The sequence below is a fragment of the Canis lupus genome, chromosome 19 (assembly GCF_048164855.1).
Source record: "Canis lupus baileyi chromosome 19, mCanLup2.hap1, whole genome shotgun sequence".
NCBI lineage: Eukaryota > Metazoa > Chordata > Mammalia > Carnivora > Canidae > Canis > Canis lupus.
The window spans coordinates 30,391,215-30,418,877 of record NC_132856.1 but is presented as its reverse complement, the minus strand read 5'-3'; the positions used below and the strand labels follow the sequence as shown (position 1 = coordinate 30,418,877).

The window sequence follows — 27,663 nt, the reverse complement described above, 5'->3', positions numbered from 1 at the left end:
AGTCATTAGGTATTGCTGGAATTTGCCATGTTTTCTCCATTCTGGTCAGCTTCTCTCACTAACGCTTGTTACACAGAAATAAGAAGGGTAGCGGAAAAGTCTCTGGTTAAGTTCCTACTGGACCATTTCATGGCTGCAAAACAATTCCCAGACAGATAAGATAGGTTTTGTGTTATTCTCTGTTCTTCTTCACTGACCCTTACTCACCCTTGAGTCTTGGTGGAGGAAACTGCACTCTTGCCCTTGAGGGGAGAGGAAGCAGATAGGAATCCTCAGTCTCCCACTTGCATGGAAGGAGTAGTTTTTGCTGAATCTATAGGATTTGTGCACTAGCGTGTGTATGATCATTTCCCTCTTGCGTCCCCTAGAATATGTGTTCACGTCTGGAAAATGACTCAGCGTCTCTATCTCTGCTTGAATTGAGTCCCTGACAAACACAGCTGTTGGTATCTGTGCAGGTGAAATCCATTCTAAAAGATTAAGTGATGACATACTTCTTGGGCTGTCTTTCAATTTTGATTTTCTTTTCCCCCTGGTCAGGGAATCAGAAAACCTAGGATCTCGCCCTTGCTTCCGCCATGAATACTTTGGTCAATGCCTTGACCTCTCTGAGCCTTAGTTCCTAGAATCTGTAAAGTGAACAGGGTGCCTAATCTACCTGCACTTGAGGTAGTGTTAAAAACCACATGCTATATGTAAGAGCATTTTGGAAACTATAAGCCAGAAATGTCAGTTGTTGAAGCGTTCCTTCCCAAATCATGGTATTGTTCATCTGGGCAGCCGTGGAGAGCAAGCATTTGCCTGGTACCCAGGTTAAGATTGTCCCCAAACACTGAACCACATTCACTGGGTGTAGCCTACCACACCTTGCTCTTTGCCTTGGAATTGAGGATTTTCATTTCACTAGAATCCTCGGACAATGCCATCGATTGTGCCTGCCTTACCACACCTCTGGGTAGGTATTTCAGACCACAAAGGCTTTGAGTGTTTTTTGCTCCATTTCCCAGCTAACTGTTTAATCACCAAGGTAAATAATACAGTAGGCCTCCCCACCCGACCCCCTCTTTCCACGAGGCATATGTTCCACCAGCCCAAGTGGATGCCTGGAACTACAGATCTTATCAAACCCTATGTATATTGCTTTCTCCTATATGTACATACCTGTGAGAAAGTTTAATTCATAAATCAGGCACAGTAAGAGATTCACAATAATTACTAAAAATAGAACAATTATAACAATATATTATAATAAAAGTTATGTGGTCTCTCTATAAAAATATCTCACTGTTCTTGTGATGGTTTGAGATTATAAAATACCTGCATAGTGAGGTGAATGATGTAGGAATTGTGTGGTAGCATTCGGCTGCTACTGTCCATCTGACCATATATCAGAAGGAGGGTCACCCGTGTCAGGACCACAGTTGACTGCAGGTAACTAAAACCCCCAGATGAAGGGGTTACTGTACTCACATCCCAAAAGCATTTCTTTTAAATGTGCGTTTTTTCTAATTCCTACTCCCTGGTAGTATAAGCACATGGAAAGAAAATTGCTTCAAATTCTCCACCGACTGAGAAATCCATGGTGTTTATTTGGAACACATCTGTAAGAATGAAGTAATTTAGATTCCACAGTGCAGCATGATGGTAAAGGACCTGGAGAAACCAAAAGTGAGGCCACTCTTTCTCTGCTTTCACAGACAGCACACCTTCATGGGGGGCATGCCAAGACAAACCAACTCAGTTCACCCTTAGCTGGGAAAGAGTTACTCTACAAGACCCTTCTTTAAAGATTTTTCCATTTAATCACATTCTTTCCTTTTTCTGAAACAAAATCCCCACTGACCTGTTTAATAGTCACATTTGTAAAGTATTTTATAATTTATGATGCACTTTAACAACCCACTGTTCTCTTTATTCTTATGGTTTCTTCTGGTTATTAGCATCCAACTATGTCACGAATAAGAAATTCAATATAAGAAAAACACAACCTTTAATAAATTTGTGAGTTATTTTCACTCTAGTAAAGCTTTCAACACAACTTTTCGTTAGTGGAGACCTCCTTGGGATTCTTCTGAACGTTTTACCCGAGGAATTATCTCACTATTCTTATTTCCAAAAATAAAAGGATATTTACAGGGCTCATATGGATTGCTTGTTCTGCCCTGCTAGACCTCAGTTATATTTTATCCTTATTCAAAACCTAATAACAGGACTACTGGGCCTCCGTTATATCAACTTTTATCACTTGAACTACTTATTTCCTATAACTGATGGTTTAAAAAACGACATTTCCAGACAACCACTATAGTAAACTGAACCATTATACTGATTAAAAAATGTATGTGGGCAACAGGGTAAGATCGAAAATTCAGGCACCAAACTGTTATAAAATAGAGCTTTCTGGGTCATTGCTAGACTATGTAATAAGCCCTGTTCCTAGATCTTCCTTCACATTTACTTTTGTTTTCAGAAAACCTTATCATGCAATATGCATTGAGCATTTACTGACTACATGGTTTATTTTCTCTACAATCCTGTAGAGATAGGTGGGGTCGATGTCCTCTTCTTACAGCTGCAGAAACTGAGGCTCAGAGACTCTATTAATTCAACCAAGGTGATGTAAAGGGTTGAGCTAGCACTGGAATTCTGTGTGGCTTCGAAGCACAGATGATTCGAAATGGCTCTGCCACCCTTGGCATGCTATTCTGACAGTTCTGGTATATCTCAAGACTTGAAGCTCCTCATCGCTTGGATATTAATTCATTAAATCAAAGCATTTCAAATACATGTGAAGATCTCCTTTAGTTTTTTTCTGAGTTCTTGGTGATGATCTTCTTCTACCAGCACTGACCCTTTGCCTCTCCGCTGAATTCTTTTACAGCCCTCTGCATAGTTTAATTATTCTTTTGTTGAAGTTTCTTCCATATCAAAAACTTACCTCTGCTTTTGTTCCCTAGTCCTTTTTATTCTTTTAAATTCTAAGAAAAAGACTCTCCACCTACCTATACTTCCATTCCCTGTGCAAAAATAGGCCTGTGTGATTTAAATGACTTAGGGAGAAATTTATAAATGCGTAGAGCTTTTGCATGATTCTGCTGTGGTTAAAGTTCTTACAAAGCTCTGATTTTAAATCCCAAAGCATAAGTGGAATCAGTAAGTTACACTCACTTTTTAAAAAGTGTTATAAGATAGGCAAATGGTTAAGGAGAGCTTTGCTAATCACTAGTCCCTTAGAGATAGCCATTTATAGAATTTTTGAGGAATTCTGAGTTATTAACTTTACTAAATAGGCAAATGGATAAGGAGAGCTTTGCTAATCACTTGCCCCTTAGAGATAGCCATTTATGGAATTTTTGAGGAATTCTAAATTATTAACTTTACTAACTGAATTGAAAATTAGGAGTTTAGAATCTTCAGTATGTTCTCCTGATTTAACATAGCAAAGACAGTCTTATCAGAATGAACTTTTTTTTTTCCTGATCTCACCTATATTAGGGAAAATGTGGAAATGCTAGAGGCTGTGAATATGGTGGCTAGGGTTGGTTAGCCACATTAGAAAGAACTCTTCTAACGCAACAGGATTTATCCAGCATGAAAGAAATTAAAGAAGTGCTTTTAAAATTAGGTTCCAATCACTATAAAAGTGACATCACTTCTTTCATCAAGAAAATATGGAATTATAGTGCCTGTTCCATATATGCGAACAGTGGTTAGTTGGTTGGTTGATTTTCCAGGTAAGCTGAAATCTGTCTTGTGCAGGAGAATGAAAGGGGCTTTGACTCTTAATATTTTTCACTAAAAGTTTTTCAAAACCCTGGTTATGGGTTCTCCACTGTTATCTGGGAGGCTAAAGCATAATTGAATGCAGTAACTTAACAGTCAGTCCCCTCATAATGCTTTCTAAGTAATACTTCTACAACATTTTTAAGATACTGAAGTGATCACACAGTTCCTTTAAGATCCATATTATTCTTAACATCTGCAAGTACTTTTAAAAATCTAGAGTTTCCAATTTGGAGATACTCATTTTAAAGGACAAGCTTCAATAATATTTACATTGCAGTTACTAAAGCATTATGTACATATGTTATCTACAGACTATTTTCATTGCATTATAGTATTCTCTAAGACTTTGGTTAAATTACAGCTTTTTAAAATGAAAACTTAGCTCACGAAATTAACCTGATTATAGAGTATGTTGTAAGGGCTTTTCTAAATGTGCATATTATCAGGGACAAATGTCCTTAGAAATGCTTTTTTGTGGAAATTAGAGAATCTAACTTGCTAATAAGAGTGTTACAAAACAAATTGTTGCTGCTAACCAGTAGCTTGGAAATCCAGAAATGATTCATGCCTTTCCAGCAGTTAAAATACATCTTAATAATTTGAAGGTCACTGGCTTCAGCAGGGTGCCAGCATATAAAGGGGTTTTAAACTGCATGTTTAAAACCCTTGGGATTAAACCAACCTTGTTGGCATATTTTATTTATACAGAGATTATCTCCAAAGGAGATTCATTGGTCTTTTGACTATAATGAAGCCTTTTCTTTATTGACTTCATTGTGTCATAAATGAAAAGAGATTTCTTTTATGGCAGGAAATAAAATGTTCCAATCTCTACAACACTCCTTGCATCCAAAGAGTCTGGTTTAAACAAAAATCTATTTGTCGTGCCCTAACTTGGAAACTAGAAGCTCAATAATGTTCTTTTAATTCATTGTTTGCTTTATCATCCTAAGTGGACACAGAGGTATTACCAAGTGCAGAGAGAGGCCTGAACTTGGCCTCTGGGAGCTGAGCAGGTAGACAAGAAAGAACGGAGTTCCTGAAATCCAGGTCTGTCCACTGGAGGGGTGGTAAACAGACCAGGTGTGGGACTTGGGGGAGCAGGGCTCAGGTCTGAGCAGGAGAGATTTGACTCGGGGACTGTGCTGAGGCCTTATAGGTTCCCCCTGCCATTAGTCAGAATTGGTTGGGATTTGGCATAGGTTGTGGGAACTGCTACTGGTTAAGTGCACTTCACAAAGATTGGTGGTAGAGTGGGCGACTTAAGGCACTCAGGAATGGTAATGGTACCCCGCTGGTATGGATGTTTTCTTAAATGGACTTTAAGCAAATCAACCCCAGCACTAAGTATCTTGGCAGGAAGGTAAACCCTACAACACTTTTTTTTTTTTTTTTTAACCTGGCATCATCAGGGTGACCAGGATACCAGTGTGAAGTTTCCATGTTGACTGAAGCTTATTGGCTTAAGGCCAGCGTGTATCACTTCATTCCCTTTAAGTCAGAAAGTTTCTTTAAGAAGCATTATTGTGGTTTTCTGCCCTTTCTAACCATGTATGTTCAATTTAAGGTCTAGAGAGAGGTTAAATAAGGTGGAAGACAAGAGGCTTTGGGGTCACCCTGGCTCCACCACTTGACAAGGATGGTGGACCTTAGTCAAGCTCTTTGGTCTCTTTTAGCCAGTCTCCCCATGTAAAAAATGGGTAATCACAACCCCAAATCATATGGCCACACATGTAAAGCAGTTGGCACCATACAATAAATCCTAGTTATCAAGCATTTTCTAAATGCCAAGAGCTTTTATAAGTACTTAGGTCATCTGTTTACTTTCCATAACTCTCTATGAAAAGTTATCACTTCCATTTTACAGATGAGAAGAGGACATCACAGAGAGGTGAAGTCATACCACCAGACCATACGGCTCTAGCTTTTCCACTTACACTACTGCCCCTAAGTGCCTGGTATATAGGACACTTTCTGCCATTGGTAACTGATATGAATGACAACTAGACAATTTTACTGAGTGAGAGGCTGAAGACCCTGCCATGGAGCTGCATAACGAGCTGAGCCCTCTGCAGCACCTCCCTATGGTTGATATTCAAGAACAGCTTCGGCTGCTGACTTTTTCTTTCTAATATCAAAAAAGACAAGAAAGTGAACTTTTTCCCTTTTTGTTTATCTGTTCCTCCTGAAGAGGAAGGGAAAGCAAAGTGAGCACATGCGAGTAGGTCAGAACCATAGACTGATATAGGGGTGATTTCCCTCCACCGGCTCCAAATTACAACAGACAGAGACAGTGTATTACTGAGCGTCAATAATCTTGAGCTCTTTTTTTACCTCCATGGAATCCATCATCTTTGGTACTTTCTTCTTAGTAAATGTTGCCCCTCTCAGAATGCGCCTCTGAGTACCTACAAACCAGAGACTAATTTCAGACTTCATCAGAAGTAGTACAGAAGGATGTTTTGTTGTGGATTGCCAAAAATAAAAGGCCTCTTTTATATGTGAAGTTTAATTCCAATTATCAAAGGCTGAAATCTTGGAACCAAGTGTCAATAATTATATCAAATAACAGTCTCACTCTTAAGGTGCTGATTCTCAACTGACTATACCAAACATCTTATAGTGTGGTGATTTCATGATAACAGCAGGACTCTCATTGTTACCTAATTTAAATCTTGGGTATCTGAAAATTCTATAACTAAAAATATTGGCACAAAATTAAAAAGGAACATTGTATCCAGGATACTCTGTTTAATTAACCCGAGATACTCTGTAATTCCTTATTCTTCCTGGAAATTGTGCCTGGAGAATGAAGACAAATCGTGTCCCACAGTGTGGAGGAGCACAAGCTTCGTGTTCAGTACACCACGATTCAGATCTCAGCTCTGCTTGCTGAGTTATTGGTCACTTTGGACATGTTGCCTCCATTACCTTGTGTGTAATGTGAGGAGAACAATGTCCCCTTTTACCTAGTTCTGGTGAAGCTAAATGTAGGGAAACCATTAAGCATAGTCTCTGGTGACCAGTAAAGGCTTAATAAATGGTATTCTCTTTGATTCTACTGATTATCTCTTGAGACCGTTTCATTATATCATAACCATCTCCCATCTAACCTGTAGTTAGTGAAAACCTTTTCCCATTTTTTCGAGCTCATATTTCTTTCCTTCATCAACACTACATCAGTAACGTTTATTCTCACCTGAGTCATCAAATCCATCCTTTTTATGACACTTGGAGTCTTCACCATGTAATTACACCCTGTTTTTGCTCACTCTTGCTGAAGTCCATTGCTTCTCCAACACAAATGTGCCATGGGCAGAGACCATCTCCTTAATGTCTGGTTGAGTCCTGGGTGCTCAATAAATGCCACATCCAGTGGTTTCCTATTCACTGTGCCCCAGACCACAGCCATTCTCTCTTGACCCTGGGTCTGTGGCCAGCTCCTGTCGTATTCCAGCCTTCAGTTCATCTTTCTGAGCTTATTTTCTCAACTGTGAGATGAGTAAGAAAATAGTACCTATCTCTCAGGGTTATGGGGAGGATTAAAGTACATGTTAATCCATCTAAAGGGCATAGAAAGTGCCTGGTCTGTGGTTAGTGCTACTAATGGTCTCTGTATTCATTAATGAAACATATATGTAGATGAAATAACATCTTTCAGATGGTTGTCCTCTAACACCACAGGGTCTTTCCAGATAAAAACTGAGAGGATCAGGTCTACAATGCTGTCCTAATTGCTTGGCCTTCTGCTAGTTACAGTAATTTTATAATTATCTGGCTCATGTTGAGAGAAATTTAATAGAAAAACTATAAAGAGGATAACTATTAGGACTTCTAATTAGTCATAGCCTTATATTCATCTTAATATTGAGAAAAAAGATATGTTACCTTTCAGCTTTATTTATCTTAATTGAAAGACAATGTGTTTTCTGGGTAGCTGGTGGTGGTCAGTACCGTGTGTGTGTGTGTGTGTGTGTGTGTGTGTGCACGCGTGTGTCTGCGTCTGCGTGTCTGCCCGTCTGGTAGTTTTATGACGTTACTGGTGGTGCCTGGAAACCCAGGGGGGTGTGGTTAGACTTCCTTGGATAAAGAAGCTAATTGGAGAGACTAGTGAGTCATATATTTCCATGATTATCATACTGAGCTTTGCTGGATTTTTTCTGCAAGGGGATAGCAGGCAGACTGATTTCTGGGCATGTATGGCATTAGCTTGGATATTATACTTGAGTGCTTGGCAGGAAAATATAAAAATATAAAAATATAAATATAAATTGTTACCCTGAAAACATTTTTTTAATGACTTGAGGTGGGCTTTGACTGTTAAAATGCCGTGTTTTTTGCCTTTCTTGATTTTTGACTTTGCAGAGTAAAATACCTTTAAAGCTGACATGTTTTCTTACTTTGAACTAGAGTCTGTGTACACCATAAATTTATTGGAATTCTAAAATCCTAAGTTATCATGGGATAAATGTTGCCCTCGGCCTATTGTGCTATTAATGATGTCCCCCTTGCAAACAGTGTTGTCTTTGGTTTCTAAGAAAGTTGGAAGGAAACGCTGCAGTCTGTATACTAGAATTTACAGGGGTAGGTTGTGTCCCATCTCACTCATTTTGCCTCTTGTCCAAAGATGAGTTTCTTTGGGTTAATCTTTCCAAGATTCCAATTTTGTACATATTAACCCTTATCTCAACTTCAAATCATTTCTTTGCCACTTGATCTTTATTGTAGAATTTGCTTACTTCTAAACATTTTAAGTGAAGTTGATCAGATAATTTTGGAAATTTTTCTTGAACTGTGCATTCTGCTCAATATTCTGGGGAAACGTTTTGGCTCCGCTTACTTTGTTAATGCTGGTTACATCATTATGGGAGCTATAGATTTCTTGGGCGTGCAAAATGATTGCATATTCATGAACATCTTCAATCCTGAAATATTTGTAAATAACTTGGCAATTTTTTTCATAAGGTGGCCTATTAAAATGATTAGGTCTTTAATTGTTCACACAGAAAGAATTTGTACTTACGGAGCACCACCTATTTGATAAGCAACATTTCTGTGCTAAGCAATTTGGATTATGAACATATAAGTCACCTTCCTTAAACAAAATATAAGAGATGCTATTTTCCGCTTAAGAATGATTCAAGTTTGAAAATGTCAATAGATGCAAAAAGCCACCCTAGAGCTTTGCTCTCTCGAAAGAAAGTAGAGAAGGAATGACATAGTCAATGTTAACTGTCACCAGATGAAGAGAAATCAGATTGTCAGGCCTGGATCTATAACATTCTTGCCAAAGTAGGACCTCATTTACACATACAGATCTTCATACCCTTTGCTAAGAAAAGCATCTGTGGCAGTTTAGATGTTTGTGCGTTTGCCAAAGATCTTTCACTCTGAATAAAGTAAATGTCATGTCTGTTGTTTATCTCAAATTCAGCAGAGTATTTTTAAAAGGAAATATTTGCGGGGGAGGGTCGAGGGAAAGAGGTTGGGGAGCTCCAGTTAGTGGGGTGTGGCAGTTTTATGGCCAGTACTCAAGTATCAGACTAGATCTGGATAAATCAGCTTAAAACATACTTTGGGCTCATGAACTGAAAATGTCCTTTTGAAGTGACAACACTACAATAAATTGGAATGTGGAGTATTCCCGAATCTATACCTAGTCTGTCAACACCCAAAAAAATCCAGTTAATTCAGTCAAACTGATTATTTGGCATCATGTAGACACAGCTGTCTTGAACTAAAATTTTGAACACTTAAACATAGATGGCATTGTACCCAAAGCCAGCTGGTACAATGGCATCTATCTGTAATTGTGTATAAAGAGTGCTTAGATTTCAGAGACTGGAAATAGAATTTAATAGCACCAAGTTTAAGCTGGACCCCACTGAAGAGCAATTTTTAAAAAACCTTAGGTTGTGATAAAATTTCTTGACAAATAGGTGCCGTTAGTAAGGCTCAGACTTTCAGTTAAGAGTATAATGTGGTAATTTAACTGTGTAAATTGCCTTGAAGATTTAAAAAAAAGAATAATTCCCTACATACTTAAAAAAGAAAAACCCTGTATTTAACCCAGCTTCTAGACATTCAAAATCATACTAAGACAGAAATGTAAAATAGAAAGAAAGAAAGAAAAAGAAAGAAAGAAAGAAAGAAAGAAAGAAAGAAAGAAAAATGTAAAATACATCCTGAAACTTTTCTTGAGGACATCTACTTCAGGTGATAAAATTATATCACTCTTCACAAAAACCAAATGTTTGTCTTTAATAAACCAGTGTGACTTGTTTTATCAAAGTCTATTCTGTGTGACTCTGAATATCATTTTATTCCCACAGATGACATGGAAGCCATTCCTGTCAAACAGTTTGTTAAACACATTGGTGAGCTCTATTCTAATAACCAGCATGGGTTCTCCGAGGATTTTGAGGTATGTTTCAAAACTGGAAATTTCTAGAAGCCTCTTATTTTAGAAGGATTTTTATAAACTTGAAATGAATTCATTCAAGCATAGCAAAACAATACTGAGAAAAGTGGAGATTGTTTGTTTTTTTTTCTTTACACTTAGAATTCAGACAGGCATTCTTTTCTCCCAAAAGACTAGGTAAGAAGGAGTTGTTGGTTGCCTATGTCCTGAGCATATGCTTCTACAAAAGAACAGACTTAGTGGTGGGAAAGAGGCAAGTCCTCAAGTTGTCTTCATCGTCATCCTATAACTGGGACAATGGTCCTCATGCCAAGGGGTAGGGCTCGTATTTCTGGGCTTCCCGAGGTGTAGAGGAGACAGCAGATTTGCAGTCTGAGGAGCTGGCTCCACGAGAGGCAGTGTGCTTCCTCGTCCTTGGACCAGTCACTTCCTCTCTGATTGCCCAGTTTCCTCATTTTTAGAAATGATGCTAATGTCACTGACATCCCAAAGTTGGGAAAAGTGGATGATGAACGTCTTTGAGAGTGCCAGGTTAACTGTGAAGCCCCTGGAAAGGTTGGTGGTGGTTTTCATGATTATTAATCCTTGGAGAGAAGGATTTGGGTTAACAGAGCCTTGTGATTTTAAGAACTGTTGTGTAGGGAACAAGGTAGAGCGCGGCGCGCACCGCCCTGCCAGCTCTGGGTTCTGTGCCAGTTCAGCAGTGACAGGGTGTCAATGAGGAGCTATTAAACAGACTGCCCTTTTCTTCACTGAGGCGCTTAACTAAGGCACATCTCTGGCAGCAAGAGTTGTGCCGAGGAGGCCAAGTTTTCATGGCAGCTCAGCTGTCTTCTAGCTTTGTGGGTGAGTCGGTTTCTTTCTGTCTCATTCTTCCTTTAAAATGGAAATGATGATGATGGTGATGCTAAACTGGCCACCTCTTTTCACAAAACTGGTTTCGGGGATTAAACGATGTCATGGGAAGACAGCACACTGAGAAACACAGGACCCAAAGCCCCTGTCTCTGTGCAAATTCATAGTCCCCAAAGGCCATCATAAAGGCAATTACATTGACAACTGGTTTTAAATAAGGTCTTTCTCTTAGTGTTTTGTTTGTTTTTCTGAGCAAAACCAAAACAAAGGTGGTAGAGAGAAGGGACCCTCTGGTTTATTCAGCAAAGTCCTGTGTATCATGGAACAAATAAAAACATATCCAGTATTTAATGCGGCTATTAGATGCTTCCCCAAAAAAGGTGCCTATTCAGCTACAAAGAACATGGTTTAAAGTCAAACGTTTTGTATTCATGAGGACAGCAAATGTGTGTGCTGTTGAAGTGATTTAGTTCAATTGACTGTTGGCTGGATGACTGAGCAAGAATATTGAGGCATTTAACAATGTTGATGGTATTCAGGACAAACATTTATCCTCTGGAGAGCAGAATTTGATCAGGATGACCAAATGCAACTCCAGTTTCTCAATTATTTATGATTTGAGTCCCCGGTGCTATTCATCACAGCTGGTTTTGACACCATTTAATTATTCAAAATAATCAGCTACACCTCTATAAACTCGATCTGACTTAAAATGGGCTTTGCTACATCAAAATCAAGCCTGTTAACAAATTCTGGGCATTTGCACCCTATTTCTATCCTTAAAAAAAAAAAAAAACTGTGGCTAGAAGCTTTTGTCTCCTATATTGAACTTTATAACTTAAGTCTTATTTAGCTGGTAGTGAAGGGAGGGGCTCAAGAGGCCAGGGGCAAGGGATGCCTTGTCTGTGGTTGTCATTTCACAGTTCCCTCCTGGTTTGAGGCTTAAAATCTGAGTTATTCAGAATAGGAACACTATCCTTTCTTCTGAAAAGAACAATAAGGCAGCAACATAAAGGGAAGAATGAGACAGAACAAATCCTTAAAATACTAATTGAAGGAGATTTCAAAGTATTTTAGAACAGTAGTAGGATTCCTCTTTGGCAGCTCTGCTAAAAAGGACAACTGGTAACAGGGTATTTAAGAAATTATTAAGTCTGTTTTATAAACATGGTAGTTTAGTTATAGGTATAAGAGAAGGTCAGGAGATTTTTTGTGTGTGCGATTTAAAGAAAAAACTGGGGCACCTGACCACCTCTGTCCAATGGAGCATGAGACTCTTGATCTTGGGGCTATAGGTTTGAGCCCCAGGTTGAGTGTAGAGATGACTTAAAAATAACAAAAATATTTTTTGAAAAAGTAAAAGAAAAACAAAACAGAATCCTCATTATGGTAGAATAGTAAAGTCAGCCCCAGATTTCCAGATCTTTTAAAGTGAAATAACAGAGGCCAGCATTTATTTAGCACTGCACCTGGATTATTTCATTTGTTCCCCAGAACTACCCCCATGGGGGGGTTGCTATTCTATAGTCTCTGTTTTACAGATGAGGAAACTTCCTCCATGGGAAAACTGAGGCTCGGGGTGGCTCAGTTTTGAAAAGGCAGAAGTTAGGTTTTAAGACTAGGCCATCAGACTCAAGCCCACATGTTTAACCTCAAAGCCCTCCAGACTCTCATTAAAATAGTGTCCTGTAGTGATCCAGAGTCAGAATAAAAACAAACAAACAAACAAACAAACCCAAGATTACCAATGATTGTCTTAACACTGATCATGCAGCAGACAAGCCAACAATTACCTTGGGCACAAAAAGAAAAAAAAAAAGGCGGGGGGCTGGGGAGAGGAAAAAACCAAAATAAAGAGCCCCCGACCCCACTAAAAGTACTGGAGCACATTACGTGATGTTTGCATTCCAGAGGGTTGAGAATCTGACTTATAATAATCTTATACAACATCTGAATAGAGGCTTAAAGTTAGTTAAAGAACTAATCTTGAAATTATAAATACTATTTAACAATTGATGTTTGGGTATTAAGAGATAAAAACAGTTCATCTGACAGTTATGGAATACCTGTTATTCTGTGGACATAATACAAAGTACAGAGTTGAATTTGAGACCTTGCCCTCAAGGAGTTCAATCTGGTGGGTGTGGAGACCGGAGTGGACAAAGCAAAAAAAAAATGCTAATACTGATAGAAAGTTCTGGAGGAGGGCCAAGAAGAAAAGCTTCTATAATTTTTTACTATTTCACCAGAATTTCTATTTGTGCCATCTTATTTTAAAATCTTGGATGGAAGAGAAAAAAAATTGGTAAATAGCTGTCATATTTTCAGAACTTTGTTGCTTGGAGGAGAATGAAAAAAATGATTCGCTGGTAATTTTGAGTCTTTGTCTAGAGGTGGTGCAGCAAGTGTTTTGTCCTTGTCAGATAAATTTTGGAGACTGTTAAGAGCTGGCAATATCATACCTCTAGCATATTTTGCAGTCCCTGGAAATAACATCAATACTTGTCTCAGGATGGCATTCTATGACTGTATTCCCTTGGCTACCTGAGCTGATTTCAACGTCACTCTTCCTTGGCCTCCACAGTTCTCACCCAGGAAGCTTCCAAGGGCACAGTGCTAGCATTAGCTTTCAAAAGGAGAGAGTCTGAGGCTATGTGGGTCAACAGAATTAATAGGCAGGGGTCAGAAGCATCACTAGCTAGCTGGAAGGCTGAGTGAAGAGATGAGGCCAGAGGTCCAATACCCCTTGAAGAGATCCTTTGGGGGAATCGCCTCGCTTACAATTAACTCCAGCTGAGCTAAATTTGGGCCAGTTGTTCATCTTAAATCAGGAGAACAAAGCTTTGTCCACCTGAGCCCATGTGCTCGAGGGATCAGTGGCCACAATCATTTTATGTGAGATGCAGTGTTTCAGCGTTGCCAGTGATACACAATAGGACGTCGCCAGACAAGGGTCATGCTGCATGAGACTGCAGCCTTCAAGATGGAAGAAAAGGACTCTGAGTCCTTGTGACAAAATGCCACTTAGGGTCTGAAATGTCTTAAAAATTTTTAATCCTTAGCATGAAGAAAACCATAGTTGGGGTTTTTATGAAGAGTGAAGAGAGAGAGAGAGAGAGAGAGAGAGAGAGAGAGAGAGAGAGAGCCAAATCTCACAAATAACTTTATAGACCTGGTGCAGGAATTTCTGTGGTCTTTTCAAAGGGTGCAGAGGTAAAACTGAGAATGGGAAGGGAGCTGGTGGAAGATAGGATGGGACCTTGAAAGCCTGCCTAAGGAATCTGGGTTCTATCCAGAGCTTTCTGAGGAAGAGAATAATGAAGTCAAAGCGGCATATGAGGAAATTGGGTGTGAGAGTGGTTTGTAGCCTGAGCAGAATCAGGAAGATGGCATGTCACCAGTACCCAGCGAGGGCCAGTGCTGCTGCGTCAGACACAAGGCAAGCACCAAGCCATAGCGATGACCTAAACTGATCATCTTTGGTAGCACGTTCCCCTTAACACAACTGTAGGCTGCCTGAACTCCTACATCAAGAATGCTCCATATACTCAATCTATCACTTGGTCGCCTGGTCCTGGTGTGTTCTTGTCAGCTTCCTTTGTGACACTGAGTAATCTGAAAGATTTCCAGATGTATTTTTATTCAATCATGATTTCACATCGAGCCACAGAATAGTAGGACAGTATGTCTCCACATGCCTTTTGCTTCTCACATCATTGACTCCAGGCAGCAGGTGATTTAGCCTGTCTCCCAAGAAATCTGAATATATCGACTTGTGGTTATTTTGTTAAGTTTTTCTTGATTTTTAAATCTCTTGTTTTCACTTGGCTCTCATCTGTGATTCTGTGTCTATCGAGACTCCGAATATTCATTCTGAGAGTTCCAGCTCTGTTTTATGGACAGGACGATACAAACAAGCTTACATCTTAAACTATTGATCAGAGTGCCAAATAGGTAACTTTGCTATATACACTCCATCAGCCAGTGTCCCTTCAAAGGGTTTTAACACCTATTAAAATCACATTAACTTTGAAATGTCGGTTCTGATGGAGAAAAGCCACTCCAGGATCAGATGATATTATCAGCATCTAAATGAGCCAAACAGTTCTGCAAGGAATTACAGATGGACATTATTATCCACAAGACAAAATCAGAAGGCCTTAGGCAAACCCCTCGGGTTCTAATAAAATCAGATTTAACATTATTTATGGCTATTCTTTGTTTTCTGTCATTCACATAATTGGAAAAGTGAAATAGAGGCAACGGATCAGACCCAGGGTTTTAGATAACAAAGAGTTTGATTGGCCATATTGAATGACTGCTCTAAACAGTGCAGACAGCTGCTCCCAAGCAGTCTTGGTCAATTGCATTATATTATAATAGAGGCCCGAGCTCAGTCCATAGCTAGGGTGGTCAGATCCATACAATGGAAAAAAAAAAATCAATAAACCGAGTGACTATCAAACTAAAGTAGGTAAAGCTATAATCTCTTAACACAAGATGTTATAGCAACCCAGCCCATGCCAAAAGTATGACCTTCAAAACCCAGAAACAAAAGGATGTCAACTTATTTCAGGAATTTATGTATAGATTGAATTAATGTCTTCCAGAATACAAATCCATTTTCAAAGGTTTTCTGCCCCTGAAACTATTCAAATGAGTATTATGCCTTGGGCGTTCAAGGCTATTCTAAAAGGTCAGTACCCCCAAATACTTTGAGCATACCTTGCATGCTTATATTTTTGGAGATGTTAAAGATAATCAGACTCTTCACTTTGTGTCTACCCTCTATCTCATTTTAGAAAAAAGAACCAAGAGCAGCCTTAAGTGCCCCCCACTTTTTAAAGATTTTATTTATTTATTCATGAGAGACAGAGAGAGAGAGATGCAGAGACATAGGCAGGGGGAGAAGCAGGCTCCCCACAGGGAGCCCAATGCAGAACTCGATCCCAGGACTCCGGGATCACGACCTGAGTGAAAGGCAGACGATCAACCACTGAGCTACCCAGGTGCCCTGTTTATAAACCATTTTAGAAGAGAAAATAGAGTTTATCACATTTAGTAAATGTAAGAATTGTCATGAGACACACTTTTCCCCAAGAGGTATGTTGAATTAATATCTGTGGACTTTTTTTTAATGGACCACTGGGAAGGTCTACAATTATGAAAAATTAAATATACAGCTTCGAAGAATCGGGAGTTCATGAGTATGGCCTCTTTGAATAGGTAGTGACTCTTTGTTTTTAGACTTCAAATTGTTTGATCATGGTGAGTTAGTTCCTCTCTAGAGAGAAGAGAGGGACACCTCACTGGGAAGTAGTTTGTGACTATAAAAGACAGCCAGTTCTTTGTTTTCATTATGCCTAATGTAAATACTATGAAAAACACCCGTAACTGCTATGTATCTCCTTTGTGAAGAAAACGTCTGCATGCACCTAAACTCTGTTACATCTGTTACATGTAAAATGTTTCTCCTGATAATTTTCTGTCACTGGCTCCTGCTCTTGTAGCAGCTGTGCACTGCTAATGACGTCCCTTATTAGTTAACGCCAGTACTTTCTTGGGTTTGAACCAGACACTGTAGAAAAATCGACTTTACAGCAACCTTATATTACACTAATGGATGATGTTTACATTCGTGGCAAAGGGAGCAGAAGAGTTGCCTCTTCCACTGCTGTTTTTCTAAAGATAGATAATTTAAATAGAGTTCGCAAATAATTCATCAAATCTATATATATTTGAGCCACTTAGGACAGGTCACTGGGCTAATATATTAGCATCACTTCAGAACAGAATATAATCACGTTGCACTCTGATCACTATAAAACAAGCTATGTGGTCTATAAGCATATTGCAAATGATGATGGAGCTTATACTTCTGGAAAATTCTTCTTGCTTATCCTTTAAGACTCAGGTGACTGATCTGCCTGAAGCCTTCCTCTGTGTTCCCACTATAGTTTCTTGAGGCCTCTTTCCTATTAATCACATTTGACTGTCCTTATCTTTTGACTGGTTTTCCTCCCCCATCAGACTGTGACATATTCAACGAGAGATAATGTTTCATAATCCCCACGCCTAGGTCACAATCTGGAATGCAGTAGATTGATGAATTAGTGAAAAAATAAATCCTTTTATCTTCTTCACATCCTTAATACGTTTGTTATGAATTTGTCAGTTATGTCTGAAGTTAAGTTTGGGGAGGTAATGGTGGCTGTGGCTAGGGAGTAGTGAGTACTTCATGCCTTTGGATATATAGTTCTTTTCTTCCTTCACCCTTGCTAAACATTGAAAAGTGTCTAAAATCTTTGAAATCTTGATTTTTTTTTTCACCAGGAAGTCCAACGCTGTACGGCTGATATGAACATCACTGCAGAACATTCCAATCATCCAGATAACAAGCACAAAAACAGATACATCAACATTTTAGCATGTAAGTAATAAATTTTAAGCTATCTTCAACTGTGAGGAAATTAAATCTTCATGCTGGGGATAAGCTGAAAGCCAAGCAATCAGAATCAAGATGCCAGAAGAGAATGACACTTGCCAGTTAACCTCTCATTAGCCCATCTTCAAGAGTGGATGGGTGGGGAGGCATTTACTACTCCCTAAGTCTGTCATTAAGCTGTCAGATCTCAGCTTAAGAAAAGGTGATTGAAAGAAATGTTCTGAGCTTCACGGTTCTCACATGAAGTGATTTCATACCAGATGCTGGGAACCAAAGTTTGAATGTCCTGTGGCTCTCTTGACATTATTTTTAAGCAGGGAGAGCCAAGTTTTTAAACATAAGTAGGAATGCTGAAAATTGAATCAATAAGCTGAATTTCTTTCTTTCTTTTTTCTTAATAAGCTGAATTTCTAAGACTAGGTAATAACCTTAAGTGGTCTCTACCTCAAGTGATAGAGCCACCAGTCCTTGTGGCCCATGTGCTTAGTCCTTTCTACCATATTTCCAAGGTCAGGAGTATTCTGGCACAAGAGATGCAAACAAATAAGCACTCTTCTTACAGAGCCTTGTGGGAAAACCCAAGGAGCATAGGCATACTTCTGTGGCTACAATGCTACTTCTCATAGACATTGAGGTTTGGGTCACTGGCAGATAATATATGCTTTGATATTAAAGGCAGGGGCACACATGTTTATGGGTAACATGCACTCGGGTAAGGAACACATTCCATAAGATTTTATAGTGCATTCAACTGAACCATTTAAATTCGAACACTACTGTAGATAAAGCTTTTTATAATGCTTTAGCAAGATAAAAAATCACATACCATATGAAATTCACCCATTTAAAGTTAATTTATATTTAAATGGGAATTTAAATATAAACTGAATTTCAGTGGTTCTTAGTATATATTCGCAGTTGTACGACCATCACCACTATCTAATTTTAGAACCCTTTTAGCACCCCAACAAGAAACCCCATACCCATTAACAGTCGTTCACAATTCCTCTTTTTCCCTAACCCCTAGAAACCACTTACCCACTTTCTGTTTCTGTATATTTGCCCATTCCGGATGCTTCACTTAATTGGAATCATAGACTATATGGCCTTTTGTGTCTGGGTTTCTTCCACTTAGCAGGATGTTTTCAAGATTCATCCATGTTGTAGCTTAGATTGGTACTTCACTCCTTTTTATGACTGAAAAATACTCCACGGTATGGATGTGCCACATTGTGTTTATTCATTCATCATTTGATGGACATTTGGGTTGTTTCTACTTTTTGGCTATTATGAATAATGCTGCTTTGAACATTTGTGCAGACATATATTTTCAATTCTCTTGGATATATAGTTAGGAATAGAATAGCTAGGTCATATGGTAATTCTATGTTTAACATTTTGAAGAACTGCCATAGTGTTTTGCAAAGTGGCTATACCATTTTACATTCCCACCAGGAATATATGAGAGTTCCAGTGTCCATATTCTCATCAACACTTGTTACTTATATAGAGAGAGATATAAAATAGCTATGCTAATGGTGTGAAGTGGTATCTCATTGTCATTTTAATTTGCATTTCCCTAATGATTAGTGATATTGAGCATCTCTATTTTTTATTTAAATTCAATTAATTAACATATAGTTTATTCTTAGTTTCAGAGGTAGAATTCAGTGATTCATCAGTCTTAAATAATACCCAGTGTGTTGAGCATCTTTTCATGTATTTATTGGACATTTGTAGATCTTCTTTGGGGAAATAGCTATTGAGATCCTTTGTCCATTTTTAAGTGAGATTATTTGTCTTGTTGCTGAGTGGTAGGAATTCTTTATACATCCTGCATACGAATCCCTTATATAGATAAACAGCAGAATATTTTCTCCCATTCTGTGCACTGTCTTTTCACTTTCTTATTGGTGTCCTTTGAAGCAAAAATTATTTTAATTTTGGTGAAATACTATTTTTCTTGTGTTGTCTGTGCTTTTGGTGTCTTATATAAAAAAACCACTGCCTAATCCAAGATCATAAGATTTACAACTTTGTTTCTACCAAAGAGTTTTATGATTTTAGCTCTTACATTTAGGTCTTTTATCAAAATAACTCTTATGTATGTGAGGTAGGGTGTAAGTTTATTCTTTTGCATGTTGATAGCCAGTTGTCCTAGCACTATTTGTAGAAAGACTCTTTTTTCCTCCACTGAATTGCCTTAGTGCCCTTACTGGAAATCAATTTACCATAAATGTAAGGGTTTATTTCTAGATTCTCTGTTCTCTTGCATTGATCTATATATCTATCCTTAGGCCGGTACCATTTTGTCTTTATGACAGACTATAGCTTTGTAGTATTTTTTGAATTTGGAAACTGTGAATGCTCCAACTTTGTTCTTTTTCAAGATTGTTTTGGTTATTCTGGGTCCTTTGTGTTTCCATACCGATTTTAGGATCAACTTTTCTATTACTGCAAAAGATGTAGCTGGGATTTTGATAGGCATTGCACTGAATCTGTGGATTAATCTTAATAGTACTGCCTTCCATCCATGAAGATGGGATGTCTTCCATTCATTGAGGTCATCTTTTCTTTCAAGGATATTTTATAGTTTGCATTGTCTAACACTTCTTTTGTTGAATTATATTTAAAAGATTTTATTTATTTATTTATTCATGAGAGGCACAGAAAGAGAGGAAGAGACGTAGGCAGAGGGAGGAGCAGGCTCCCCATAGGGAGCCCAGTGTGGGACTTATCCTGGGACTGGTTTCATGCTCTGAGGCAAAAGCAGATGCTCAACCACTGAGCCACCCAGGTGTCCCTCTTTTGTTGAATTTAAGTATTTTATTAGTTTTGATGCTATGATAAGTGGAATTGTTTACTTAATTTTAGGATCTTTCCTAACATTGATCATGAATCCTACAACCTTAGCTGAACTCATTTTTTTTTGTGAATTCCTTAGAATATCTATATAAAGTAATACCATCTACTAATATAGTTTTACTTCTAACTCTATAGATAAAGTTTTACAAGAAACATAAGTCATTTTTGAATAAGAGTATTGGTTCTACTTATGTAAGAGAATGAGGAGGTAACAAAGAGAACCAGCGAAGAGTCAAATTTTGCTCTTCTCTCTAGTCTTTGAATGGATGGACTCTGACAGTATTTGTTGGCCTACCCAGTTGAGGCTCACCTTGCCAAGATTGTAAGATTGTGTGTGTGTGTGTGTGTATATACATATATATATATATATATATATATATATATATATATATATATATAAATCTCATTTCTAACCATGTAAGTCAAGCAAGGATATATACACAGGTGTTCCTTGAGTATATCCACATGTATCATTATCTCCACTATGGCAACCCTTATTATTCTGGTGACTTTAGTGCTTGGCTGAAAGTATGTGGCAAAAAAGAGGGAGAAAACCCAAAGCAGCATCTGCATGATATGCCCAAAGGTCATGATGTTACCTGGAAAGTGTACCATCATGGTTTGATACAGTGTTCTACACTGTTTGATACAGTTTATGGTTTCATCTTCACAAATTCAATTTAGATGCAATTTTATTTTTCTAAGTTCAGAAATTTGGATTCTGGTGTTCGTGACGCCTGGTCAGAATCTGAGTATATCACCAGTCACTTGATTTGCCCCTATGTTACGGGCTTAGTATAGCAAAAAATGGGATGGGACTGTCATGAAACAAGTAAACTTACTGTGCACAAAACAAAACGTATGAACAGCTTTTTCTCATAGAGCCATTACAACTTTCAAGTATATGTGGATGCTACTGTACCACCTCTTGTATTGATCTATTTTAGAGAGGCTCTTACCTTTTAGATTAAATATGAATTTTGCAACTTGAAGAATATGTATTCTTATTTGTCAGTCTGAAAGATAATATAGCTGAGCTAAAGCATAGCAGTTTATATTCAGATAAATTGGTGGGGGGGGGGATTGTCATTTAGAACCTATTTCTAGCAAGCAGCCCTTCTGCATAATAAGTGTAGTCTGAGTTTGTCAGAACAACAAAAGCAATTGACAGTCATGAGAGTGGAGAGGGCTTTCAAAAAGTGCTTGATAAATAGTTTGAGGTCATTAATGTCTAGGCTAAACCACTCACTGGTCTCCTTGAACTAGCCTTTTATGATTATAACCAGAAATGTAAATTTACCTTAGCTCATTCTGTTCCTAGCTAGAAAAAATAAAATTAGGACCTTCACTTCTTTTTATTTCATTTGCTGCCCTAAAAACTTAAGCTTACTTTGCTGGGCAACAAGAGGCATGTATCCCATTCTCCCTTTTGTGTTCATAAGCTGAGGGAGGTTAAGTGGATCCTAAAATCTGATCATTGATCAGATTCCTACAATGAGATTACTTTCTCTCACTTACTTAGATTCCCTGCCACTCCAAGAGAACCTGACTGAATTTAGCAAAGGAAACTCCTGAAAATAGATGTTCAACAAATAGATGATGTTCTGGACCTCATATAACAATCACCTTTTTATATTTGTATTAATGGAAAAGGGACAGGGCCATGGGTAATCAGAGGTCTTAGTTTTAAAATCCAGGACAGGGACATTTTGGAGGGTTACAACTTGAAATCATTTTACCTGAACTAATAAGGATTTTAGTTTGCATTTTTTGGGCACTCGCAGGTCAGAGCATGATGTAGAAATAGAAATGTTCCTGTGTTTTTAAGTTGGGCTTCAATGCTGTATCCTTGAATTTTTAGTTGCGTTCTGACTAAAGTTTTCTTGGGGCAGTCTGGGAGATGCCACATTACCTATTTGCCTTGGTTTCTGCTTTAGAATGCTGGTAGCTTTTGAATTACACATTTTGTTTTTGTTTTTGTTTTTTTATCCTCTATAGATGATCACAGTAGGGTGAAGTTAAGACCTTTACCAGGAAAAGACTCTAAGCACAGCGACTACATTAATGCAAACTATGTTGATGTAAGTCAGAAATGTTTTTATAAACCTGTTTCTGATAATTAAAGAGTGCTACAGAGACTGTTGAACGTGTTTTAATACTGCACGGAGCTTTTACTAAAAACACAGCCTATTCAATAGAGAAGGCACTTGAATTATTAACAGGTCTGTGATACTGCTTTGATCTTACTTTGTGCTGTGTCATCTTTGAAGGGTTACAACAAAGCAAAAGCCTATATCGCCACCCAGGGACCTTTAAAGTCTACATTCGAAGATTTCTGGAGGATGATTTGGGAACAAAACACTGGAATCATTATCATGATTACGAACCTGGTGGAAAAAGGAAGAGTAAGAGCATCTTGGCTTAATATCTTAATCATGTACCTTCATTCAAAAACTATTTATGAAGCACCTGGTGTAGGGTAGGAACTTGACGAGGTATAGAGCGTTAAGGAGATGAAAAGCATCCTCTCTTGCCCATATCTTGCTTGTGGTCTGATGGGAAATAGCTGAGCAAGAGGGAATTAAATGTGGCAAGAGGAGTGAATAGAGTATAGAGAATAGAGTATAATGCCATAGAAGGGATAGATGCATCCTCTAGGACTAAGATTTTGTAAAGGAGCTAATATGTGAGGTGAGATGTGAACAATGAGAGAAGAGGAGTTACAGAAGGACCTTCTAAGAAATAGAAAGCACAACAAACAGGGAAGTTTGAAGAAACACAGTGTAGTGGGGGAACTACTGATAGTGGTGGGGGTGACGGAAACACTGTTGAAACACCTTGACCATCATTATGAGAACCTTTTCTTTTAAGATGATTAATATTTTAGAAGTCACTAGATTAGGAGTTTTTTTTTTTTTTAAGATTTTATTTATTTATTCATGAGAGACACAGAGAGAGAGAGAGGCAGAGACACAGGCAGAGGGAGAAGCAGGCTCCATGCAGGGAGCCTGATGTGGGACTTGATCCCGGGTCTACAGGATCACGCCCTGGACTGAAGGCAGCGCTTAAACCACTGAGCCACCAGGGCTGCCCAGGAGTTTATGTTACATGATGCGAATTTAGGCTGGAATAGATGCTAAGTCTCAAGTTCATTACTCAGAATTACTACATCTTCACCTTGACTGTGGAGTCCCCGTCTCACCTTTGGTGACCCAAGTTTTGTAAAATGAAGATTTTCACTGTTAGGAGACTCTCTTGCAACTCTGGAGGCAACACAAACCTCCTAACATAGTCAACCATATTTCTTACCAGCCTAATATAGGTTTCTTTCTAAGTACATTCTTTTGAAAGATGGTTATGATACTAGGTCCATTGCTTAAATGATCTTGCCCAAACTTGTCCCAAGGTTAACCTCTTCAGAGGTATGTCAACCGCTCAGCCATTGAGCCCCTATGTTCCTTTTTCAGTTCAGCTACATAATGACATTACCTGTTTTAAAGACGCTGGGAATCACATGACCAACAGTACAATTGTGGCATAAATTGCAGTTGGAACTGACAACGTTTTCCTCTTTGCAGCGAAAATGTGATCAGTATTGGCCAACAGAGAATAGTGAGGAGTATGGAAACATTATTGTCACACTGAAGAGCACAAAAGTACATGCCTGCTACACCGTTCGCCGTTTTTCAGTCAGAAATGCAAAAGTTAAAAAGGTACTGAAGGAATATGGGTGGGCTGCCGGGGCATTTCTCTCTAAACTTGTATGAAAATTACTGTACAACCAAGGCCAATTCTCAGAACCAACTTGGCTTTAAAAAAGTATTTTTAAAAAACATTTTTTCACAACCCATTTGATTGACATCAATGTATGCTGTGAAAGATGCTGGCAAAGCACATAATAGAATTTAACTGGCCTGATTAAATGCTTTAATCTCCTCATGAAGGCTTCATTTAAAAAAAAAAAAGAAGAAAGAAAAGAAAAAGAAAGAAAGAAAAGTACTCCTAGGTTTTGGTGACCAGCAATGAGAACAGCATCTGTTTGTTGATTTAGCTTTCCAATAGCAAACTTCTGACAGTTTTAAAGCATTATTTTCCCAATGTGTGTTCCAAGGAATGCTGACCATGCAAGATGCTTGCAAAAATGAGATTCTGCTATTTAATAAGTATGGAAAATGAATACTACATAACATGTATTCCCCTTTAGAAATACACACAATGCACACAAGTGGTCAATGCAAGTTAAGAAACCTCTTTAACTTGTTTTTGTCTAGTGTTTCCTAAGATGACTCAACATAACCCTTTACTATACGATTGTTAACATCTGATTTCCACACCTGATGAAAATGCTTTCAAGATATCTCGATTTCTTTTGTTCAAAATCTGCTGTTCCATCAAGATTCATGGATCATTACAGCATTACTAGGAACTCTAAGTAGATGTTCATTAAGAAAATGTAAAGTAATTGCTCTATAGAGACTTAAGAATGGTGGTTGGTTGTAGCAATGGGAGTAATTTTTTTTTTAGTCTTGTACATCTTTGAGAATGTGATCAAACTAAAGCCCTCCCACTTCCCAGAAGAATGCACATTCACATTTATTCAAAGTTTTACAGACAATTTCATTGGCTCCGAAACCCATCAGTGATCCAAGACTAACAGTCTTTTCTATGTGTAGTCCTTTCCTAGAATGGCAGAAGTATAGAAAAGTCAGGTAGCACTGTATTTATGTGTTCTAATAGAGATGTTAGCTGGCTTAAACTAACCAATAAGCAGCTTATATTTACAAAGCCCATTGCTCATGGAAACCCTTTAAGTATTTAACATCTCCCACTTTTATTTTACAAACCCACTAAAGTCGGAGGACGAAAGTCAAATAGGAACTTTAGGTAGTCAGTGCAACAGGAGAAAGTAACTGAAAAAGAGGAAGAAATAGGGAAATGAAAGTTAACAGAAGATTTCAGAAATCAAAGCCATCAAGCTTCTGAAGCACAAGGCCAAACACCTCACTTGCTCCAGTGTTGACTGATTAATGACCTTGAGTCATCAAAAAAATATTAATTTTCAGACTTTATAAGTTTATTGGTTATAAGAAAAACATACAATAGCAAGTTACCTGTTTGGGGAAATTTTTCATCCAAAGTAGTTAAAATGTAAAAAAGCTCAGCCACTTCAAGAAAACTACTTTGAAAAATTCATTTATGAAAGTGACAGGTAAATTTATTATTGACTCTGGAGATTGAGAATCACTTCCTGGAGAATGTACAGCAGCCACCAGCACTCACTCAGGCTCCTGAATGGCCCACCGTCAGATGACATCAGATGAAAGCAGAGGACTGCACAGCCTCTGAGGCTGGGGCAGAAAGTCAGAATTGAGGCTGTCTAGGCAGATTACAAAGTTCTTGAGATGCTTCCACATCCAAAAAAAACTGGTATGAACTGTTCATTCCTGATGTAGTCTTAAACCATTTTCTCTCCTAGATGCCTGATACTCCCCATCTAGGTAGTGTCTCCACTTAGGGCAGGGGACAGCCGCCAAGGGGAAAGTACCTGGCTCAGGAACAGTAGTTAGAGCACAGGAAATGGAAGGCTGTGTTTCCTATATCCTGACATTACTTTTATCCAGAATGCCCACCATCTGCTTAAAGACCTCTTTTTTTCACCTTTTTCCTAGGGTCAGAAGGGAAATCCCAAGGGTCGTCAGAATGAACGGGTAGTGATCCAGTATCACTACACTCAGTGGCCTGACATGGGAGTCCCTGAGTATGCCCTCCCGGTCCTGACCTTTGTGAGGAGGTCCTCGGCAGCCCGGACGCCCGAAATGGGCCCTGTGCTGGTGCACTGCAGGTGGGGCCAGCACCCTTCTTTTTCTCTCTTGTGCCTGGGATTCAACATGTGGAGTGGGCACACATGGAGGATGGGCCTGCTGGGGCCCTGCTATGTCTGATTTAGAAACTGAGTCTTCCACTGAAAACTGGGACTGGTACAATCTATGAGGGTTCTGCTATTTGAGGTTAAAACAAAATCTTCTCTTAGAGGATGAATCTCCAATTTTTGTGACATCTAGTATTAATAAAATCCCCATTGTTTACAGGGATTCTTTAAGTTGCTTCTCTTACCTAGAAATCTGAATTTAAAACACAAGTTCAGAGCTTTCTACACTAAAGAGTTTGAGATTTTGTTTATGGCTTTTCTGTAGGGGTCCTCTAAATAAAATTTATTGTAGGAGTGAAAACATTTTTAAGTTTTTAGTTGATATATTCTCTGAAAAAGACCTTTTTCAAAGCACTGGGAAAGCCTTCAATAATGACTTTTTTCCTTTTTTAACTACCTTACACAACTTTAGTAGGTAGTTTAGAAATACTTTTATGATGTTTCATTTATAATTGCATTTTTGGCTTTTTTTTAACTTTGGTGTTCAAATAGATACTGCCTCTTCCATGAGGTTATGTTGCAGAGCTGTGTGGCATTTTCTAAGCATTTCTTCTGGGCTGCAGTTCATAACATGCGATCACAAAGCAAGTCCGTGGCAGATGTTGGGACCCGACTCCTGTTTAAAACCCCATGAAAACTACATTATTTTGCTAGCCCATTAAGGAATCGCTAAAAAATGAACATGAAAGTCTGTCAGAGAGCTGAGCTATATCGATGGAGTAGTTGTGTGAGATGGGGGAACCTACTGGGGGATTCTGACAAAAGCGCCTTGTTAGTACTGCAGAACTCCCATCTTCCTGACTGTTGTGTTGTTGCTTTAACAGAAATGAGGAAATGTGAATAAAAGAGGCCAGATTTTGCAGGTGTGCCATTCTGATTCCATACCGGGCTGACTAAAGGAAGGCACCCCTTGAGAAGAACTTTCTGCTACTCAACAGACTAGGGAGGTGTGCAGAAAGGGGGTTTATTGAAAGCACAGAAAGGGAGCTCCTAGAATCACAGAGAGTTGGGTAGCCAGCCACAAACATAGATGTCAAGGATACAGACTTCCTACCTGGGGTCTCAGCAGGCAGGGTTCTGGTGTGGGGATGGCTCTGCCAGGAAGGACTGCTCTCTGACCTTCGTGTCAGTGGCTTGAGCAGCAAGCAAGGCTGAAAAAGGAAATACATGTGCAACATTTTACTCCAGCTCCTGTGGTATTTATAAAAGGTATTTATAAAAGGCTTTGTTCCCCATCAAGACTCGTGAGGGTGGAAAATGTCCTAATAAAGTTTTTGGATGCCATCCACAATGAATAACCTGTGTCAGCTCTCTTAGGTTATCTAAACTTGAACAAGGGTATTTCTAAGCCCACTCGATATT

At 38.6% G+C, this 27,663-nt stretch overlaps 1 protein-coding gene across 5 annotated transcripts in view; it reads left to right on the top strand.

Moving 5' to 3' along the window:
- The window catches only part of PTPRG (protein tyrosine phosphatase receptor type G), a 706,326-nt gene that overhangs the window by 649,519 nt on the left and 29,144 nt on the right, over positions 1–27,663 (top strand). For all 5 annotated transcript variants that reach the window (XM_072785567.1, XM_072785566.1, XM_072785569.1 and 2 more), the window contains 6 exons: positions 10,119–10,210; positions 17,396–17,492; positions 22,371–22,453; positions 22,643–22,777; positions 23,951–24,085; positions 26,042–26,214. In XM_072785567.1, the coding sequence (XP_072641668.1) occupies positions 10,119–10,210; positions 17,396–17,492; positions 22,371–22,453; positions 22,643–22,777; positions 23,951–24,085; positions 26,042–26,214 (715 nt within the window). The remainder of the gene's footprint in view (positions 1–10,118; positions 10,211–17,395; positions 17,493–22,370; positions 22,454–22,642; positions 22,778–23,950; positions 24,086–26,041; positions 26,215–27,663) is intronic.